The 23,649-nt window shown below is 45.1% G+C and overlaps 1 protein-coding gene across 1 annotated transcript in view; it reads left to right on the top strand.

The window, feature by feature from the left end:
* The window catches only part of HAAO (3-hydroxyanthranilate 3,4-dioxygenase), a 73,666-nt gene that overhangs the window by 21,146 nt on the left and 28,871 nt on the right, over nt 1–23,649 (top strand). Inside the window, exons 3-5 of the mRNA XM_069768600.1 lie at nt 15,370–15,453; nt 21,273–21,379; nt 23,176–23,265. Coding sequence (XP_069624701.1) covers nt 15,370–15,453; nt 21,273–21,379; nt 23,176–23,265 — 281 coding nt within the window. The remainder of the gene's footprint in view (nt 1–15,369; nt 15,454–21,272; nt 21,380–23,175; nt 23,266–23,649) is intronic.

Raw genomic sequence — 23,649 nt, 5'->3', positions numbered from 1 at the left:
AACAAGAGGGGATGATTTGTTCAAGTCATTCACTGAGTTCACTAAAGAAAAAAATCTACCAATGCATAAACTTATTTCAGTGTGTACTGATGGTGCTCCAAGCATGGTAGGAAAAAACAAAGGATTTGTAGCGCTTCTTCGTGAACATGAAAAAAGACCTATCCTTAGTTTTCACTGCATCCTACATCAGGAGGCACTTTGTGCTCAGATGTTTGGTGAGCAGCTTGGTGAGGTGATGTCACTTGTCATTCAGGTGGTCAACTTTATTGTTGCCCGTGCTTTAAATGATCGCCAGTTTAAAACACTCCTGGATGAAGTTGGGAATAATTATCCTGGTCTGCTTCTGCACAGCAACGTGCGCTGGCTGTCAAGAGGGAAGGTGCTCAGCCGTTTCGCAGCTTGTCTGAGTGAAATACGAACTTTTCTTGAAATGAAAAACGTTGACCATCCTGAGTTGTCCAACACTGAGTGGCTCCTGAAGTTCTTCTATCTTGTAGATATGACTGAACATCTGAACCAGCTCAATGTGAAAATGCAAGGCGTTGGTAATACAGTTTTATCGCTTCAACAAGCTGTGTTTGCATTTGAAAATAAGCTGGAACTGTTTATCGCAGACATTGAAACAGGTCGTTTAATACACTTTGAAAAACTGGGAGAGTTTAAAGATGCATGCACAGCAAATGACCCTGCACAACATCTTGATATTCAGCAGCTAGCAGGCTTTACATCCAATCTCCTGCAATCATTCAAAGCGCGCTTTGGAGAATTTCGTGAGCACACTCGTCTTTTTAAGTTCATCACTCATCCACATGAGTGTGCACTGGACAGCACTGACCTGAGTTATATCCCTGGTGTCTCCATCAGAGATTTTGAGCTACAAGCTGCTGACCTGAAGGCTTCAGACATGTGGGTGAATAAGTTTAAATCACTTAATGAAGATTTGGAAAAACTTGCACGACAGCAAGCAGAGTTGGCAAGCAAACACAAGTGGAGAGAAATGAAACAACTCCAACATGCAGACCAGCTGATTGTCAAAACTTGGAATGCACTTCCTGTCACATACCAAACACTGCAGCGTGTGGGTATTGCTGTACTGACAATGTTTGGCTCTACCTATGCATGCGAGCAGTCTTTCTCACATCTAAAGCACATCAAGACTAACATACGTTCACGTTTAACGGATGGAAGTCTCAACGCCTGCATGAAGCTAAACCTCACCACGTATGAACCAGATTACAAAGCCATCAGCAAATCCATGCAGCACCAGAAGTCACATTAATGGTAGGAAGTATTCTATTCATCGTTGGTTAGCAACAGCATTAAAACGTTATTATGTTATAAAAAAAAAAAGAGTTCGGAGATTTGTTGTTCTTTAAAATTAAATACAAGTCAATGTGTGCACTTTATGTACAGTGAGACTATTTAATAAAGTTCAATTATTTATTACGCTGGGTGTGCCTGCTTGTATGTACCACTTTAAGTAGTAAATGCTTTAGTTCCCTATGGGTCTGAGCCTCTCTTTTTTGTTCATTTTCTGTAAGACCAACACTTTTAAAAGGGCCACTGACAGATACAATTGCTCCAGCGGTCACTTAGTACACAAAGGAGTGTTCCTCACTGCTGCACTAAGCCACCGCTGGACCTAAACAATAATTCGCTGTAAAATAATAAAATAGACAATTGACATAACTGACAATGCGTTGTGTGACATGTCCAACATTCCAGCTTCTTTCTTCTGTGAATGCCTCAAAGCTGGCATTCTCTCAACATCAGGTGGGAAGAATGCCAGCTTCCAGTCATGCGCAGGAAAAAGAAGAAGCCAGACTGCTGGACTGATGTCATGCATCGCAAGCTCACAATGTAAGTTATTTATTTAATTTTTTACTGCTAATTACCATTGTTTCAGTCCAGTTGTGGCTTTATACAGCAGGGAGGAGCATTCCTTGCTGTACTAAGTGAACATTGGAGCGATTGATCTGTCAATGGCCCTTTAAACATATTGTACGGCTCTCGCGGAATTATATTTCAAAATATGTGGCGTTTACGGCTCTCTTAGCCAAAAAGGTTCCTGACCCCTGCAATAGAGGATCCCTCTCTCAGATGAGGTCCGTAAGCCTTTCCAACTTGCACTACTTTGGTGAGCGAGGTCCCTGCCCCTTGAAGCTTGGTTGCAATGTCCCCTCTCTCCTGTTCTAAGACAGATGTCTGTATGATAGGCAGTGCGAGACGGTTTATAGGGTCTCTATCATGACACAGGCTCTCAGGTTACTGCTTCACCTCAGACTTTATGCCGGCAATTGACATACAAATAAAAAAGAAGTCTAGCACTCATCTTCAGCAAACGTGGAATAGATTTATTTGTAGCACTTGAAACGTTTCAGTCCAAAGGGACTTTCATCAGTCACGTGCTAATGATAGCCAGTAGGGCTGTGTTCATGGGAAAAGAAACAGTACCCAATCAATGTACAAAGACGCCGCCACTCTATAGGGCACAAAGGATAGGAGTAATATAACTTAGGCAGAGTGCTAATATGGTGGGGCGATGACCACCTATAAAGTAAAACACAGCCCTACTGGCTATCATTAGCACGTGACTGAAACGTTTCAAGTGCTACAAATAAATCTATTCCACGTTTGCTGAAGATGAGTGCTAGACTTCTTTTTTATTTGTATTGATGGTCTGGGAACCTAGTCTATGTACCATATAGTGACTGTGCACACGGTGTTTTCACTTAGGCAATTGACATACAGTCCTATGACCTCCGGTTCTGTCGCGCGTCCTGGAGAACTATACGACCTTGGGCTCCCGGTACCCGATTTCTGCGCTCTGGCTCTGAGGGTGTCCTTCTGCTGTTCTCCTGCTGAGCATCTTCCTCCTCTGTGCTCCTTTCCTCTAAGCTCCTCCACTATTCAACTCCATCAAATTTTCACTCTTTCTAGGGGTCGCAGCTCCCACGTGGCTGCTCGACCCCTCTGTCTGTTCCAGACGTCCTTCTCCTCTCACTCTCTCCTCTAGACTCCCCTAACTCCTCCTCCAGACCAGGTAGCCTATAGCTCAGGGAAGCTGCCCTGAATCCGGGTCCTGAGCTCCTCCTTCTGGCCTGGATTCAGATTGTGTTGAATGTGAGTGCCTTACCTGGTAAACAGAATCCTCCTTGCCTCAAAGCGTGATATCACCCTCCCCGAAAGGAAGGCAACATCACTGTAACAACCGGTTACCTGGGGTGTTACCCTCCCCCCCCCGTTAACCGTTAACTTCAGTACTCCCGGACTGGGAAAAGGAAACAGAAACAACAAGTTACAATAAGACATGCAAAAACATTTTTGGAATGCGTAAGAACAGGTATAACAAATTAATATTAACTTTGACCTCCCTTTATGGGTGGAATTAATATTCAAACGTTGCAAACATATTTAGATCAATACATTAGCTTTCAAAAATATATAACAGTACTATCACAGACTATGCAGTGAAATTACCCTCTAAGGGTATACTATCTTCACAATTAGAGTGCTCAACTTTTCTCATAACCATCGACTACCTTTACAGATATACTACATCAAATTTACTTAGTTCAAAAGTGCAATACTTTAACTGGTTAAAAGTGCAAAGTTTAATCTACAAAACTCTCTAGCATATCAAAATTAATTCTAACTTTCTAACTTTACTCACTACTGGGGTAGTGCAATTGTTTCATCCAAATTAATATTCAAGTTTACCAATAACATTCTTGAACAGCAGCAACGACGCGAGGGACCCGATATCAACCCCCAAAGTAGGCATTGGGGGGCTACAAGGCGTGAATCCAGACCTGGTGTTCTGCCAAGCCAACAGGTTTTTCTTCAGGTCTCTATGTAAACAGATCAAAAAATAAGGCAACTTTGGAACAGTCCCTTTAAGAGTTCCACGTAAAACCAGTAGGAAGCACCTAAGGAGGTGCCAACTATTTACAACACAGTTTGTGAATCATTCACTGTCCATGATTCTATTGTCTTTTAATGATCAACTAAACTTTCAAAACAGAAATCTGATCGGGTTTAATGAAACGTTCCAAATAGAACAGCAAGGGTAGAACCCAACAGGGCTAATTTAACTTTTTGCAGTCATATTAAAATTTTGAAAAATGTCTATTTCCTTTGCCATGGTAACTGGGAAGGATTACTGCTCCCTGACCGGGAATATTCTGGATCGTATCTTTCCATGGGTACTGCACACCAGAGCCTGCTGGCTGGTTCCACCACTGGTGTCTGAGTGGATTGATCACATTTAGAAGTTGGCCTGGCCTGCTGCATTTGCAGGGACTGAGAGTGGCACACGTCTTTTGCAATCAAATGCATACCACCCCTTTTCACCAATGTGGCGGGTGTAGGTTACACGGTCACCAGCGTTTAAATCCCTGTCAGGGTGTCCTTCTATTAGATGAGACTCCACATCCCTCCAGTTGATGAAGATCTCGTTGATCATGCCAGCTTCTTTAATAAAGCCTCTCTGCTTATTGAAGACAACTATCTCTCCCTGCCGCAGTGGTCCTCTTTCTGCCCGTGGGATCTTACGCATGTGGGCCTTCCCTGCCAGATTTCTGTCTTCAAACGCTGCTTCACTGGCCAGGGATTTCTGTCTCTCCCTCTCCTCCCAATGCCTGTAGTGCTCCCACCAGGTAATCATGGTGATCTCCCCCTGGAGTGCGATCAGGTCCTCCTCTGCGGGTCCCCCTGTAAATACCATGGGCTCTGGAGAGCTAGCCTGGGGTCCACTGACTGGGATTAGAGGAGCTGTCATCTGCCTCAGGCTGCTGGCGTCCCGCGGTAGCCATTGACATGTCTGTCCAGGAGGTGGTGCTGGCGGGATCGGGAAGGGGCCTAGCAAGGTGTCGTCAGGCACAGGGGTTGGTGTAGAGCTGGAGGCCGGGATACCCTCGCGGTGCGGTGGCGTGTCATCGAGGGCCTTGTAACCCTAGTTGGGTGTGTACAGCGGTGGAGGTGAGTTGGGGATGTCTGTCGGGCCTTCCGCCTTCGGGGTTGTCAGGGTCATGCCCCTTACCTCTGCTTCCAGAGCGCCGGAACTCCTCTTTGGCTCCGGACTGGTCAGAGTAGTTAGCGGTCGTCCTGCAAGACTTCCGATTAAGGCCTCACTCCGATTAAGGCCTCACTCGGGTCAGTTCCTCCACTTCTCTCCGCAGGAAGTCCGGGTTCATCGTCGGTAATGGGTGCAGTTCTTGCAGGTCCCGGCCGGGAGAGTCCTCTTGCTCCATCCCATGCTCCGGTGTCCGCTCACCTCCCTCCGCTATGTTGATCTCCGGTTCTGCCTCCTCGGTGTTATTTCCCATGGTTTTGCTGTACCATGCCCGTCTTCGTGGTTGGTTCCTTTTCTTCTCTCCACCATCCCAGATCAGGAGGCGGACCTCTAGTTGGTGGGCATATTTCTCTCACATAGTAATACTGATGAGGGGCGGCCATGGTTTTCGCGCCGTTCCTCCATGTGCCACCTGTTATGAACAGGTAATTCAGAACCACAATGGACCTTGAAGTTCAGAGCATACCAAGTGACCTGACATTTACCAAAAACATATGACGAGCTCTGAGACGTGGAAACTCTGCTGACCGCAATCCCTAATCCTATCACACCACACTAGAGGTAGCCGTGGATTGCGCCTAAGGCTCCCTATGCAACTCGGCACAGCCTGAGAAACTAACTAGCCCTGAAGATAGAAAAATAAGCCTACCTTGCCTCAGAGAAATTCCCCAAAGGAAAAGGCAGCCCCCCACATATAATGACTGTGAGTAAAGATGAAATACAAACACAGAGATGAAATAGATTTAGCAAAGTGAGGCCCGACTTACTGAATAGACCGAGGATAGGAAAGATAGCTTTGCGGTCAACACAAAAACCTACAAACAACCACGTAGAGGGGCAAAAAGACCCTCCGCACCGACTAATGGTACGGATGTGCTCCCTCTGCGTCTCAGAGCTTCCAGCAAGCAAGAAAAACCAATATAGCAAGCTGGACAGAAAATATAGCAAACAAAAATAACATAAGCAGAACTTAGCTTATGCAGGATAGACAGGCCACAGGAACGATCCAGGAGGAAGCAAGACCAATACTAGAACAGTGACTGGAGGCCAGGATCAAAGCACCAGGTGGAGTTAAATAGAGCAGCACCTAACGACTTAACCTCATCACCTGAGGAAGGAAACTCAGAAGCCGCAGTACCACTCTCATCCACCAAAGGAAGCTTATAGACAGAACCAGCCGTAGTACCACTCACGACCACAGGAGGGAGCTTGGCCACAGAATTCACAACAGTACCCCCCCCCCTTGAGGAGGGGTCACCGAACCCTCACCAGAGCCCCCAGGCTGACCAGGATGAGCCACATGAAAGGCACGAACCAGATCGGCAGCATGGACATCAGAGGCAAAGACCCAGGAATTATCTTCCTGACCATAACCCTTCCACTTAACCAAATACTGGAGTTTCCGTCTCGAAACACGAGAATCCAAAATCTTCTCCACAATATACTCCAATTCCCCTTCAACCAAAACCGGAGCAGGAGGATCAATAGATGGAACCACAGGTGCCACGTATCTCCGCAACAATGACCTATGGAACACGTTATGGATGGAAAAAGAAGCTGGAAGAGTCAAACGAAAAGACACAGGATTAAGAACCTCAGAAATCCTATATGGACCAATGAAACGAGGCTTAAATTTAGGAGAGGAAACCTTCATAGGAATATAACGAGATGACAACCAAACCAAATCCCCAACACGAAGTCGGGGACCCACACAGCGCCTGCGGTTAGCGAAACGTTGAGCCTTCTCCTGGGACAAAGTCAGATTGTCCACTACATGAGTCCAAATCTGCTGCAACCTATCCACCACAGTATCCACACCAGGACAGTCCGAAGACTCAACCTGCCCTGAAGAGAAACGAGGGTGGAACCCAGAATTGCAGAAAAACGGCGAAACCAAAGTAGCCGAGCTGGCCCAATTATTAAGGGCGAACTCAGCCAAAGGCAAAAAGGACACCCAATCATCCTGATCAGCAGAAACAAAACATCTCAGATATGTCTCCAAGCTCTGATTGGTTCGTTCAGTCTGGCCATTTGTCTGAGGATGGAAAGCCGAGGAAAAAGACAAATCAATGCCCATCCTAGCACAAAAGGCTCGCCAAAACCTCGAAACAAACTGGGAACCTCTGTCAGAAACGATGTTCTCTGGAATGCCATGTAAACGAACCACATGCTGGAAAAACAGCGGTACCAAATCAGAGGAGGAAGGCAATTTAGACAAGGGCACCAAATGGACCATCTTAGAGAAGCGATCACAAACCACCCAAATGACCGACATTCTTTGAGAGACGGGGAGATCCGAAACAAAATCCATAGAGATATGTGTCCAAGGCCTCTTCGGGACCGGCAAGGGCAAAAGCAACCCACTGGCACGAGAACAGCAGGGCTTAGCCCGAGCACAAATCCCACAGGACTGCACAAAAGAACGCACATCCCGCGACAGAGATGGCCACCAAAAAGATCTAGCCACCAAATCTCTAGTACCAAAGATTCCAGGATGACCAGCCAACACCGAACAATGAACCTCAGAGATAACTTTATTCGTCCACCTATCAGGGACAAACAGTTTCTCCGCTGGGCAACGGTCAGGTCTATTAGCCTGAAATTTTTGCAGCACCCGCCGCAAATCAGGGGAGATGGCAGACAAAATTACCCCCTCTTTGAGAACACCCGCCGGCTCAGACAAACCCGGAGAATCGGGCACAAAACTCCTAGACAGGGCATCCGCCTTCACATTTTTAGAGCCCGGAAGGTACGAAACCACAAAGTCAAAACGGGAGAAAAACAGCGACCAACGAGCCTGTCTAGGATTCAACCGTTTGGCAGACTCGAGATAAGTCAAGTTTTTGTGATCAGTCAAGACCACCACGCGATGCTTAGCTCCTTCAAGCCAATGACGCCACTCCTCGAATGCTCACTTCATGGCTAGCAACTCTCGATTGCCAACATCATAATTTCGCTCAGCAGGCGAAAATTTCCTGGAAAAAAAGGCGCATGGTTTCATCACCGAGCAATCAGAACTTCTCTGCGACAAAACAGCCCCTGCTCCAATCTCGGAAGCATCAACCTCGACCTGGAACAGAAGCGAAACATCTGGTTGGCACAACACAGGGGCAGAAGAAAAACGACGCTTCAACTCCTGAAAAGCTTCCACAGCAGCAGAAGACCAATTGACCACATCAGCACCTTTCTTGGTTAAATCAGTCAACGGTTTAGCAATGCTAGAAAAATTAGCGATGAAGCGACGATAAAAATTAGCAAAGCCCAGGAACTTCTGCAGACTCTTCAGAGATGTAGGCTGAGTCCAATCATAAATGGCCTGAACTTTAACAGGGTCCATCTCGATGGTAGAAGGAGAAAAAATGAACCCCAAAAATGAAATCTTCTGAACACCAAAGAGACACTTTGACCCCTTCACAAACAAAGAATTAGCATGCTGGACCTGGAACACCATTCTGACCTGCTTCACATGAGACTCCCAATCATCCGAGAAGACCAAAATATCATCCAAGTATACAATCAGGAATTTATCCAGGTACTCTCGGAAGATATCATGCATAAAGGACTGAAACACTGATGGAGCATTAGAAAGTCCGAATGGCATAACCAGGTACTCAAAATGGCCTTCGGGGCGTATTAAATGCTGTTTTCCATTCATCGCCCCGTTTAATACGCACAAGATTATAAGCACCACGAAGATCTATCTTGGTGAACCCACTAGCCCCCTTAATCCGAGAAAACAAATCAGACAACAGCGGCAAGGGGTACAGAAATTTGACCATAATTTTATTTAGAAGGCGGTAATCAATACAAGGTCTCAGTGAACCATCCTTCTTGGCCACAAAAAAGAACCCTGCTCCCAATGGCGACGATGACGGGCGAATATGACCCTTCTCCAAAGACTCCTTCACGTAACTCCGCATAGCAGCGTGCTCAGGTACAGATAAATTAAACAGTCGACCCTTAGGAAACTTACTACCAGGAATCAAATCGATAGCACAATCACAATCCCTATGCGGAGGTAGGGCATTGGACTTGGGCTCATCGAATACATCCCGGTAATCAGACAAGAACTCTGGGACCTCAGAAGGGGTGGCTGATGAGATAGACAGAGATGGAACATCACCATGTACCCCCTGACAACCCCAGCTGGACATAGACATTGATTTCCAATCTAATACTGGGTTATGGACTTGTAGCCATGGCAACCCCAACACGACCACATCATGCAGATTATGCAACACCAGAAAGCGAATATCCTCCTGGTGCGCAGGAGCCATGCACATGGTCAGCTGGGTCCAATACTGAGGCTTATTCTTGTCCAAAGGCGTAGCATCAATTCCTCTCAATGGAATAGGACACTGCAAGGGCTCCAAGACAAACCCACAGCGCCTAGCAAACTCCAAGTCCATCAAACTCAGGGCAGCGCCTGAATCCACAAATGCCATGACAGAATAGGAAGACAAAGAGCAGATCAAAGTAACGGACAAAAGAAATTTCAACTGTACCGTACCAATGGTGGCAGACCTAGCGAACCGCTTAGTGCGCTTAGGACAATCGGAGATAGCATGAGTGGAATCACCACAGTAGAAACACAGCCCATTCTGACGTCTGTGTTCTTGCCTTTCAGCTCTGGTTAAAGTCCTATCGCACTGCATAGGTTTATGCTCAGATAATACCGCCAAATGGTGCACAGATTTACGCTCGCGCAAGCGTCGACCGATCTGAATGGCCAAAGACATAGACTCATTCAGACCAGCAGGCATAGGAAATCCCACCATGACATCCTTAAGGGCTTCAGAGAGACCCTTTCTGAAAATAGTTGCCAGCGCACATTCATTCCATTGAGTGAGCACGGACCACTTTCTAAACTTCTGACAATAAATCTCTATCTCATCCTGACCCTGACACAGAGCCAGCAAATTTTTCTCTGCCTGATCCACTGAATTAGGTTCGTCGTATAGCAATCCGAGCGCCAGAAAAAATGCATCAATATTACATAATGCAGGATCTCCTGGCGCAAGGGAAAATGCCCAGTCTTGAGGGTCGCCACGTAATAAAGAAATAATAATTTTAACTTGTTGAACTGGGTCACCAGAGGAGCGAGGTTTCAAAGCCAGAAATAGTTTACAATTATTTTTAAAATTCAAAAACTTAGCTCTATCTCCAAAAAATAACTCAGGAATAGGAATTTTAGGTTCTAACATAGGATTCTGAACCACTAAATCTTGAATGTTCTGTACTCTTATAGTGAGATTATCCATCAAAGAGGACAGACCCTGAATGTCCATGTCCACACCTGTGTTCTGAACCACCCTGATGTATAGGGGAAAAGAAAGACAGAACACAGTGCAAAGAAAAAAAAATGGTCTCAGAACTTCTCTTTTCCCTCTATTGAGAAGCATTAGTACTTTTGACCTCCAGTACTGTTATGAACATGTAATTCAGAACCACAATGGACCTTGAAGTTCAGAGCATACCAAGTGACCTGACATTTACCAAAAACATATGACGAGCTCTGAGACGTGGAAACTCTGCTGACCGCAATCCCTAATCCTATCACACCACACTAGAGGTAGCCGTGGATTGCGCCTAACGCTCCCTATGCAACTCGGCACAGCCTGAGAAACTAACTAGCCCTGAAGATAGAAAAATAAGCCTACCTTGCCTCAGAGAAATTCCCCAAAGGAAAAGGCAGCCCCCCACATATAATGACTGTGAGTAAAGATGAAATACAAACACAGAGATGAAATAGATTTAGCAAAGTGAGGCCCGACTTACTGAATAGACCGAGGATAGGAAAGATAGCTTTGCGGTCAACACAAAAACCTACAAACAACCACGTAGAGGGGCAAAAAGACCCTCCGCACCGACTAACGGTACGGAGGTGCTCCCTCTGCGTCTCAGAGCTTCCAGCAAGCAAGAAAAACCAATATAGCAAGCTGGACAGAAAATATAGCAAACAAAAATAACATAAGCAGAACTTAGCTTATGCAGGATAGACAGGCCACAGGAACGATCCAGGAGGAAGCAAGACCAATACTAGAACATTGACTGGAGGCCAGGATCAAAGCACCAGGTGGAGTTAAATAGAGCAGCACCTAACGACTTAACCTCATCACCTGAGGAAGGAAACTCAGAAGCCGCAGTACCACTCTCATCCACCAAAGGAAGCTTATAGACAGAGCCAGCCGCAGTACCACTCACGACCACAGGAGGGAGCTTGGCCACAGAATTCACAACAGCCACCCATGACAACGCGCCCATTTCCTCCTGCACACCACTTGGTTCTAGAATGGCGACGGTTTTGGCGCAATTTACAGTTCAATAGTCACACAGTTAAGCACAGTCTCCAAGGCGCACATGTCCCACTTCCATTGATTGGTCCATCCTGTTCGTCATGCCAACTTGAGTCGCCCACCAGGGCATCGGGGTACTCGGTACCGGGTCCAGTACTTAAAGGGGATCTCACGGTGGCTGCAACCCGGTCCGTGGCCCTGGGTGCCCAATTAAAGGGGAATGTCTTTTAGGGGTTTTATGAATAAAGTTTATTGTTCGTGACGCCACCTGCGGTGTTCGGTCAGTGGGGACGACACTGCTTAAAGTGGTTCTCTGGGGTGATGGTATGCAGCAAGATGGTGACGCTTCCCACAGGTGAAGCGGGGTCCCCAGGGCTTCCCAGGTGTAGGGCACTGATGGTGTGGTGGATAGTATGGCAAAGAACAAGGACACAGGTTTGCAGTCTTTACCTGGTTTACTGATGATAGCAGTCCTCAGTCCAGGGCACCAAGTACAGGGTAGCTGTGGTCCGGCCGGCTTGGAGGCAATAGGGGATCCCTCTCCCAGGTGAGGACCGTAAGCCTTTCCTACTTGCGCTACTTTAGTTGGCGAGGTCCCTGCCGCTTGAAGCTTGGTTGCAAAGTCCCCTCTCTCCTGTCCTAAGACAGATATCTGTATGATAGGCAGTGCGATCCGGTTTTTAGGGTCTCTATCATGACCCAGGCTCTCAGGTTACTGCTTCATCTCAGACTTGATGCGGGCAATTGACATACAGTCCTATGCCCTCCGGTTCTGTAGCTCTTCCTGGAGAACAAGATGACCTCGGGCTCCCAGTACCCGGTTTCTGCACTCTGGCTCTGAGGGTGTCCTTCCGCTGTTCCCCTGCTGAGCCTCTTCCTTCTCTGTGCTCCTTTCTTCTAATCTCCTCCACTATTCAACTCCTCCAAATTCTCACTCTTTCCAGGAGTTGCAGCTCCCACGTGGCTGCTCGACCCCTCTGTCTGTTCCAGACATCCTTCTCCTCTTAGGCTACTTTCACACTATCGTCGGTACGGGTCCGTCGCTATGCGTCAGGCCGACGTACCGACGCACGTTGTTAAATTTATGCACGACGTGGGCAGCGGATGCAGTTTTTCAACGCACCCGCTTCCCATTCTGAAGTCCGGGGAGGAGGGGGCGGAGTTTCGGCCTCGCATGCGCAGTAGAAAATGGCGGATGCGACAGACAAAAAAACATTCAATTGAATGTTTTTTCATGCTGACGGTCCGCCAAAACACGACGGATCTGTTGCACGATGGACGCGACGTGTGGCCATCCATCGAGATCCGTCGCTAATACAAGCCTATGGGCAAAAAAATGCATCCTGCGGGCACATTTGCAGGATCCGTTTTTTGCCCAAAACGACGGATTGCGATGGATTAAAAAAAAACGCTAGTGTGAAAGTAGCCTTACTCTCTCCTCTAGACTCCCCTAACGCCTCCTCCAGACCAGCAAGCCTATAGCTCAGGGAAGCTGCCCTGAATCCGGGTTCTGAGCTCCCCTTTCTGGCCTGGATTCAGATTGTGTTGAATTTCAGTGCCTTACCTGGTAAAGAGAATCCTCCTTGCCTCCAACCCTCCCCGAAAGGAAGGCAACATCACTGTAACAACCGGTTACCTGGGGTGTTACAGATACTTTTCACAGGTCCCTCACCTCTGCAGGGATATTAATGTATGTACTTGTGATGTCCTTCCAGTCAGAAGACCTAATTATACAATCAAATAAGGCAGGCTCTGCATCAGTAAAGAAAAACAGATCCAGTTGCAATCCTTTTTCTTGGGCGTGCTCGTAGATTATGTTTATATTGCCCCAGCTGCATGATTTGCGGCTGTTAGACAACCTGAACACATTCAGGGATTGCCTGTTTGCAAGGGAATCCCCACATGTATTCAGGCTGTCAAACAGTTGCAAATCATGCAGCTGCGGGGACACAAACATAATATAGGAGCACGCCAAAAATACTAGAACACCCGAGCACCGGAAATCTCGAGTAATGAGCACACTCGTTCATCACTAGTCCAAATGCCGTTCTGAGCTGGATTCATGTACTGGTTCATATGGTTCTGTAGATTGGTAGCTATGATGCATGATAGGCGTTCCCATGTTGTCGTAAGGCAGGTTATTGGGTGGTAGTCGGATGGAACTGTTCTTTCGTGAGGAACTTTCATGATCAGCATGTTCTTCCTTGTGTTAGCCAAGCTGGGTGGTGGCCTGCTTCTAGCAGTTGGTTCATCTGCTTTGCCATGCGTTCATGTACCGCTGTTAATTTCTTTAGCCAGTAGATGTGAATCATATCTGAGCCAGGTGTTGTCCAGCTCTTCATGTTCTTGACCCGCTGTTGGATGTCTACTTCTGTAATGATGACTGGTTCTTGCTCTAGGTGGTTGCTGTGTTTCATTTTCAGATCTTGCAGCCACATTGCACTGGTGTTGTGCATTTTTTCCTTCTCCAATATGTTCCTCCAGACCCTCGTCTGATTGGAGCTGAGGCTGAGCATGCACACCTTTTCTCCATTCATTCTCTATGAGACTACAGAGATAGCTGGGCACCGTTTTCAGACATCTTTTGCAGACCCATAGATAATGTATAGATTAATGGTATGCCTGCCAGGCCTCTATTTCAATCAGATGCAGCTCTGCAGGGTGCCTTCATCAGGATCACAATTGGACCTCTAGCAATAAGTAATATTATCTACTATTCTATTGATAGGAAATAGGCCAGATTTAAATGAAATTTATCTGATCCTTCTTTTCATTGATGTTATAGACATGACATTATTGAGTGATATCATAAGAATTAGCAGAAGAAACTGACGATTATTTAACCCTCCGTCACATACAATATTCGGACTAACGAGTTCACATACAATGTGCCTGTCAGGCGCCTGCTGGAAAAATACCTATAATATCTAATGTTTGCAATTTCAGTGCTCTAAAAGTGATCAGTGACCTTCATAGGGATGTAATAAAAGAGACTACACATAATCAGTTGCAAAAAAAACATTTACTTAACATAAAACTAATAACTATGAAATACAAACTTTTCACAACTCCCGCCAAATAGTCCCCAGTTCGACTCTCTCAAAAAAATGTACAAAGAAAATTTTTGAACACAAACTTAATTTTAAAGTACCTTAAGTACTATTAAAAACATATTCAATCAGAAGTAGATGCTGAGGTTTCCCCAGAAAAGTCACACTTGCAGAGCAAATAGCAAGAATTACACACCATTTTTGCATGTGTCAGGCAAATTGCTTTATGACATTTGAGACATTCATAATTTGAAAACCTAATATGATCCAACTTCTTCATCCTCACCACTGTCACCATCTTCCTCTGTTTCAGAATCCAGGACACATTCTTCCACCTCATCATGAGAATCAATCTCACTTTCCTCTCCTAAATCCTCATTCAGTGTGAGGTCTCTATCATCTAACAGCATGTTTGTTACTTCCTCAACATCAAGTTGTTTGGATAAATTGTACATTTTCCTCTCCATTTCAGCAGATAATCTGAAGCAAGAGAAGGAATATGTTAGGGAACTACTGTATATGCCTGAGCAGCACACTTTCTTTTATAAAATCTCCCTTATTTCTATGAAATATCCTCACATTTTGTGCTACACATTCATAAAACAAGCTAAATAAACTATTGTGATGAATAAAAACATAAAATACCAACCTCACTGAATGTGACGTATTCACATACAATGAGCCTGAGAGATCTGTGCAGCTATATCCTCTCCCCTGAAGCTCTGAAATCCAACTGTGATATCAGGTTTCACAGACCTTCAAGAGACAGGAGACTACCTGGAGGGAGGGGGTTTCCTCACAATCTGGTGAGGAAGGAGAAATGAAAGTAAAAGAGAAGCGCCTGTCAGATCAGTTGTATGTGACGGAGGGTTAATCTCTATGGAAAGGTGAAGAAGTTCGCCAATGGCTCATGATAATGACACAACTTGCTAATTTTGTTGTTTTACAGTTATTTTACCAGTTGGAAGGTGATATGTGTCTGAAGATAATCGAAAATGGAAAACATAAGGATATTTACATTAAAGAAGGGGAGGTAAGGATATCCATTAGTGCTAGATTGTAGCCCTGAATGTATCACCTTTGGAGTCTCTTACGGTTGTTAAAGGGGTCGTCGGACACTAATTTTGATCTTCATCCTAGCAATAACAATACAATTTGTTAATGTAGATCTTCATCCTAAATAGCTATCTGTTTATTGAAATAATGTGATAGCTTTTCTAGCATGAATAAGTTAAAAAGTCCTTATCTTTTGATGACATTCTATTTGAGAATCCTCAGTACATGCTAAAATGTGACGTCATCTGGGGGCATAGGCTGCGGTCCCTGCCACAGCCTCTGGTCCCACCCTGAACCAAAGTATCATCAGTGACATCTGTTTCAGGGTCTGGGCTAGTCCCTGCTCTACTGAGTATGCCATCAGTTGTCAGTTTTGACGTTTGCTCGGTAGAAGCATCCTTCTTTTCATGTGATAGTCCTCTCAGTACACAATGACGGTGCGCTCCCTAGCGGGCTTTAATGGGAAGTGATGAGCTAGCAACAAAGTGCACTGTTAGTGCAATTTGTAAGAAAAGAACGCCGAAATCAGAGAGAGCTGGGACCAGCACTGACCTCGAAACTGACTTCACTTTCAGGGGTGGGGCTCGTACCTGCTTGTCGCATAATTTCCTTACAATGAAAGCTAGCGAAAGTCACTTGTCATGAGAGCCGGTGAGGAAGTGCACTGTCACTGTGCATTATGAAGAATAGTGCACAGTAAGAAGGACGCTTGTACTGAATATATGTCGGAATTGACAATCAATGCATGCTCAGTACAGCAGGGACTAGCCCAGAAGCCGGAAAGGAACATCACTGATGACATTTCATTTCAGTATGGGAACGAGGCTGTTGCAGCGACCAAAGCCTCTGACCCTGGAGATGGACCGTTTAAGTATCCCAGCATACACTACCGATTCTTAAACAGAATGTAATCAAAACAGAAGTCAGCAAAAAAAATACAAAGAACAGCAGGGACTTTTTAATTAAAGCATATTAGGAAGGCTACTAAATTATTACAATAAGCAGCGCCCCAGAGACCTGGTTATTGCAGTAATGTCGCTCTGCCACTAAGGGGAGTGATGGTACGTCTGATGGCACTAAAGGAGTTCACCTGACCAGGTATCACAAGCACACATTACACTTCACACTCCGGCCACCAGGGGGAGCAAAAGGTTCTATTTATTAGGCCACTCTTCACACTTTGGGAAAACTGGGGGTTGGATAGGAAGTTAGTCAGAAGCTGGCTGGGTTTTGTCCGTGGCAGGGGGTGTTGCGAGGAAGATTCAGAGGGGTCCCTGTCAGGCGTGGGAACCTGGCAGTGACTTAGCGACAAGGATAGATTGTTACAGATCCACGCATGCACTACCTTGCGGCGGCATCTAAAGAAAGGACACGAAGCGAAGTATATTGTGGAAAAGTGAGAAACGAGATCAAAGCACAAAGGAGAACCAGTAGGAGTCGTGCCCCGAGATCGGCAACATCCTACTGAGGCGCGTAGCCGGTGGCCAGAACGCCGAGGAAATAACTGACTCCAAGCATTACTTCAAACAGAGGCAGGACAGTTGATTATAGGTTGGCTGTCTACCTTACATCACCTAAGGAGACATAGGGGGCAAGCGTGGAGAGGGGCATCTCTAGGGTGCCAGAATAGCTCCGAGCCTTCCCGTCAAACGGGTGCGTCCTAGCCATAACAAACTGGGGGACGAAGCAGAACATCAGAATAGAAACAACAGTTGTGAGGACTATCAGTGTTATGAAAGGTAATTCAGTACCACAATGGACATAGAGGTCAGCGCACATACAGTGACCTGGCAATAACCCAAAAAACAAGAACGAGCTCTGAGACGTGGGAACTCTGTTGACCGCAATCCCTCATCCTCTCCAACCACACTAAAGGCAGCCGTGGATTGCGCCTAACGCTCCCTATGCAACTGGGCACGGCCTGAGAAACTAGCTAGCCTGAAGATAGAAAATAAGCCTACCTTGCCTCAGAGAAATACCCCAAAGGAAAAGGCAGCCCCCACATATAATGACTGTGAGTTAAGATGAAAAGACAAACGTAGAGATGAAATAGATTTAGCAAAGTGAGGCCCAACTTTCTGAACAGAGCGAGGATAGGAAAGGTAACTTTGCGGTCAACACAAAACCCTACAAAAACCACGCAAAGGGGGCAAAAAGACCCTCCGCACCGAACTAACGGCACAGAGGTACACCCTCTGCGTCCCAGAGCTTCCAGCAAGCAGTAAAAAACAAATTGACAAGCTGGACAGAAAAAAACAGCAAACAAATAGCAAAGAGGAACTTAGCTATGCAGAGCAGCAGGCCACAGGAACGATCCAGGAAGAAACAGGTCCAATACTAGAACATTGACTGGAGGCCAGGATCAAAGCACTAAGTGGAGTTAAATAGAGCAGCACCTAACGACTTCACCACATTACCTGAGGAAGGAAACTCAGAAGCCGCAGTACCACTCTCCTCCACCAACGGAAGCTCACAGAGAGAACCAGCCGAAGTACCACTTGTGACCACAGGAGGGAGCTCTGCCACAGAATTCACAACATATCAGGAATGCTCAGCAGGGAAGGACTACAACACACAGGCGCTAGTTGGTAGGCACTGATTTCCACCTGCAAAGGGAACTCTGGATGTGCCTTCGGACCGGCCTGTCTCAGCCAGCCCTGTTAGCAGTGCTCTGGATTGAGGATCCTGAAGTCACCAGTAAAGAGGTAAAGAGAAGCAGCGTCGGTCGCCCTGACCGAACACCACAGGTGGCGTCACGAACCCTTGACAAACTTACATCACCCTTTTATTGGACGCCCCTTAGCAGGGTCACGGACCAGGTCCCGCCACCGTGACAACCCCAGAACTGAGACAGAGATGACCGGTACCGAGTAACCTGTGGCCCTGTGTCTGGGGGCGCTCCACAAACAATAATTAAGCAGGTATTATGTTTCTTTTAGTGAGAGCAGCAACATTTTGCTTCTTTGCATTTTATGTCACAACGTGGTTTATACAATGGAAATTCCTTCCCTTTCATCAAGAGTAAAGGCAATTAAGATTAAATAGCTCTTTAATTCTGCCTGGTTACAATAGATTTCCCCAGGTAAAATGTTGCTGTTTATGCACTCTGCAGTGACTTTGAAGCTACTTTTAGACTGACTTGTCGCTTAGAATTGCAATTTTTTTTTAAAGTGAACTTGGCTTCCATGAAGGAGATATTTAACAATGGGTTGAATATATTTATTTCAGACAGTGTCCTCTATAGTGATTTCTTCTTCGGTCTAAGGGTACCGTCACACTATACGATTTACCTACGATCACGACCAGCGATATGACCTGGCCGTGATCGTAGGTAAATCGTAGTGTGGTCGCTGGGGAGCTGTCACACAGACAGCTCTCCAGCGACCAACGATGCCGAGGTCCCTGGGTAACCAGGGTAAACATCGGGTAACTAAGCGCAGGACCGCGCTTAGTTACCCGATGTTTACCCTGGTTACAAGCGTTAAACTAAAAAAAAACAAACAGCACATACTTACATTCTGGTGTCCGTCAGGTCCCTTGCAGTCTGCTTCCCGCACTCAGTGACTGCCGGCCGTAAAGTGAAAGTGAAAGCACAGCCGCTGTGCTCTGCTTTCACTTTACGGCCGGCAGTCACAGTGCGGGAAGCAGACGGCAAGGGACCTGACGGACACCAGAATGTAAGTATGTACTGTTTTTTTTTTTTTAGTTTAACGCTTGTAACCAGGGTAAACATCGGGTAACTAAGCACGGTCCTGCGCTTAGTTACCCGATGTTTACCCTGGTTACAAGCGAACGCATCGCTGGATCGCATCGCTAGATCGCTAGATCGGTGTCACACACACTGATCTAGCGATGACAGCGGGAGATCCAGCGATGAAAGAAAGTTCTAAACGATCTGCTACGACGTACGATTCTCAGCAGGATCCCTGATCACTGCTGCGTGTCAGACACAGCGATATCGTAACGATATCGCTGGAACGTCACGAATCGTACCGTCGTAGCGATCGAAATGTTATAGTGTGACGGTACCCTAAGTCATCTTGCTATCTAGCTAGTCTTTGGGTCTTTCCTGATTAGTAATTCTTTTTCAGCCCACTATGTACAAGTGCCAGCCAAAAGTTATTCCAAATCATATTTATCTCCACCTGTGACTGTCAGCTATTGTGAATGGTTATTCCAAATCATATTTATCTCCACCTGTGACTGTCAGCTATTGTGAATGGTAAATCCTGTCTCAGGCTTTAACTGTAATCGTGCCTGTGATGATAATGAAGTGACAGCTGAGAAGTGATCTTTACAGAAGAGGAAGTGTCAGTCTAACGCTAGACCAGAGTAAAAACTGCAAGTTTTCATGATTTTTAAAGCGTACCTGTCAGCAGACTTTTGATAAGTAAACTACAAGCATTGTCATGTTGATGTTGCTACACTGATTAAAATTATACCTGAGATGAAGAAATCTGTCTTGTGGTTCTTGTGTAATTAGTGTTAGAAGTTTTCAGTTAATAATATGCCCGTGATCTGGGACGGGACTGTAGGCAGACCTTGCATTAGAGAATGGTCAACAGCACAACAGATACAGAGATGCACGTCCTAGTCCCACTGGACCCAATGGAGAGATACATACCACAAAAAAGAAGTGAAGGACAGCATCCAATCCAGGTGAAATATCAAAAATTCTTTATTGTGCCAGATGCGTCTGGCACAATAAAGAATTTTTGATATTTCACCTGGATTGGATGCTGTCCTTCACTTCTTTTTTGGGGACTGTAGGCAGAGTCTTATCTTCCTGCTCTAAGCCAGAGAAACCAAGGAAAGACCCGACTCCACGCCGCCTCCAAAGTACAAACATGTTCCTCATCATAGAGACAGACTGCCTGTTGCAGGTCTTTCATTGGTTTCTTTGGCTTAGAGCAGGAAGATAAGACTCTGCCTACAGTCCCACCCCGGAGCACGGGTATCTCATAAACTGAAAACTTGTAGCGCTGATTACACAAGAACCACAAGACGGATTTCTTGACCCCAGGTATCACTTTAATCAGTATAACAGCGCCAACATGACAATGCCTGTAGTTTACTTAGCAAAATCCTGCTGACAGGTTCACTTTAAATGTAAATAGTAATATGGACATTAGTATTAGAAAATTGACAACAATATAAAAAACGTTTGAAAAAAACCCTCCTGATTTAAATAATAGATTATTTTCTGATGTCACTTTTGCTTTTGGACACATTCAAATCTTAGGGAATCCCCATATGGTTTTTCTTGCAGATTAAACAGAACACAGAACTTCTCTCATTGTTTGGTTAAAGATCCTGACATGGGATGCTCTCTGCAGGGTTAATTGTAAATGGAGCGAATGAATGATTAAAGGGGTTTACATTTTTTCATTTACTTATTTTTTTCTAAATGCATGTATTTGGGGCATAACATAATTTTTGTGTTTGATTTTCATTAAAAATGTTGGACCATTTTCTTTCTATAGCCTGTGTGTTGCTTCCTGCAGAATGAGTTATGTGGAAATTTGTCAGTAAGCTCGTTCTGATGATGTGATGGGAGAGTTCGTAACTCTTTTATCTGTGTTTTCTGAGCACATCTGAGCTGATTCACAGTGACCATAATCAAAGTTGAATGTGCAGAGAAAACAAAGAACCTCTAAAAACTAAATGGTGCAACATTTTTAACGTTACCAAATTGTACAAAATGATTTTCAGCTCCAAATACTTGAATTTATTCTGCCTAAATCCGTCTATATTTGTGTGAATCATCTCCAATAATAAGAGTTACTATGTGGACAGATGTTTCTGCTTCCTGCTCGGATTCCGCATTCTCCGCAAAGATTCGCGAACACGGTGGGGCTTGTCTTTGAGAGGAAGAGATCACATCAAGAGAAAGATGGTTTAAGGTATATTTTATTCTTGCCACCATATTAATAAATCCATGAATAGCACATTCACAGGGTGGGAACAGAATATATACATCATTGCTTACTGATGGGAAGCACATAAACAACATACATGCTCTGTCCAGAGAATTGGTGATGTACGGTTGCTGGGGAGTCATCTTCTGGGATGCCCAGAAATCCCAAAAATGCATTTCGTTAGGTCCATTTTGTGAACGGATCATTATTGCGCATGTGCTCCATTGATTATTACTGGACTAGTAGTCGCTCTTTAACATCTCATTCAGGGGACGTTGGGAACGGGGCTCTCAGAGATCAGTCACGTAGGTCCAGATTTCTCATTTTCATTTTTATATGTTATTTTCTTTTCTTTCTCTTTTGTTATTCCTTGCTGAGGGTTTTTTTTTGCACCAACTTCTTCAAAATGGCGGTTCATGAATTTTTCGCAAAGTCGAAAATTGTCTTTTTTTCGGACTTGAACTGATTTTGTAACTGTTAACGCAGAGTCACACATTTTGCAAAATTGCACAAAAATCTGCTGGAAAAATAGCAAGCTCAAAAGCTCATCAAGGGACAGGGAATGGGTACAAAAAGATTCAAAGGCAATGATGAATCGGGGCTCAGGTGTTCAACTTAGCTTGTGTTTTTGCAGAATAAGAACAGAAATTCATAGAACACAAAGTGGGAATGAGAAGTACCATTTTTTGTCAGTGTTGCATGATGTTGGATAAATTTGACAAATATAGTTTGTCTCTATTAATGCCCCTTTCCCGGAGTGAGAACTGCAATTTTTTGTGCCTATTGAAAAATGTTACAACTCATAACATTATGGCCGAATAATTAACCATGGCCACTTTTCCGACCACTTTTTTTTAAAAGTGAGGAGAGCAACATAAACACAGCAAAAGACAGAAATGTCTGCCAAAAAAAGTCAAATTTGCTAAATTCTTTAATAAATTTCCCCAAAGTCTCTGACGGAGACATAGTATGACGTTGAGTCACTTCTTACGGACAAGCCATGAGGCAGTGAGGTCAAGGAGTCCGAAATCAAAACCAAGAGAGTGTGTCAGAGACAAAGGGATAAGACAAACAAATAGTCAGGAGCAAGTTCATGGTCAGGAACCGAGGGTCAGAGAACGTCAAGGCAAAGGGGCAATCCAAGCAAATGATCAAAGAGGCTAAATCTGAGATCTAGCAACAAAGGACATACACCACTGTGCAAAAACTCTGACTGGCAATAGTCCAAGCATAGCCAGCCAGCAAAATAGCCAGGCAAACACCCTGAAAGGTCGACGCCTAAAGGATTTCCTGCAGGCCCGACCTAATTGGCTGCAGGGAAATCCCGTACATAACACTGATAGCCCAGCATGCCTCTTCATGCTATAGGATGGCCAAGCTGTCACTCACAATGCGGACAGTCCAGCACGCCCCTACAATCCAGAGGACTGCAGAGCTGTCACTCACTGCAGTGAGTAGTGGGATCATGACACATAGCACTTCATTGGTTCCTTAGTGGGAACTCGAATAAAGTAAAATAGGAACAGCCGCCAGGTGGTCTCTCTCTCACTTTCACTTGATATAAATGCTACTCTACAGAGGGGGTGGAAAGGAAATCATCCCTTTTCCCTCAATAGTCAGCCAAAGATACACCTGAGTCATCATCCAGCACAAGGACCGTTCTTGGGAATTGGCGTTGTCCACCGGCTTTGCAGCGTTCTCTCCACATTAGGTTCTCTAATTATGTTTTTCCTGTTTGGCAGTTTCTCACATCCACTAATAATCCCATTTTCTTTCGAAAGGTATTACGTGGAGAACTCTACTGAAGTTCTATTCGAAAAGTGGTTTCACTGTAAAGATCTTGGAGTAGAAATTGCACCAATAATTAAGGAGTAAGTCTGTCATCCACTTTATATACTTTGTGTTATGTGGCCGGCATGTTGTTTCCTTATATGTTTAGGTGACAGTAATTTTAAGTATGTGAAAGTTGGTAGAAATAGAGTTTATCAATGCAACAGAGCAGACTATTTTTCAGTTGCGGACATGTCATTGGTGACACGGGGGTCCAATAGGTAAGGAGGCCACATCCAAAGCAGCAATCAGCTTCTGTTATAGACAAAACTATTGGACTGCAGGGGGCCCATACACTGTTTCTGTCTTATACCATAATTTCAAGAAAAAGGCTGTGTTTATATATCCAGTATTTCTGGTTTTGGGTACACAAAAACTAGAAAAAAATACAGTAATGCAGTAAGCGATCCATTCATTTGATTTGA

This window comes from Ranitomeya imitator, chromosome 5, assembly GCF_032444005.1.
Source record: "Ranitomeya imitator isolate aRanImi1 chromosome 5, aRanImi1.pri, whole genome shotgun sequence".
NCBI lineage: Eukaryota > Metazoa > Chordata > Amphibia > Anura > Dendrobatidae > Ranitomeya > Ranitomeya imitator.
Note: the sequence above shows the minus strand (reverse complement) of the source record. Positions and strands in the feature narration are given on the sequence as shown.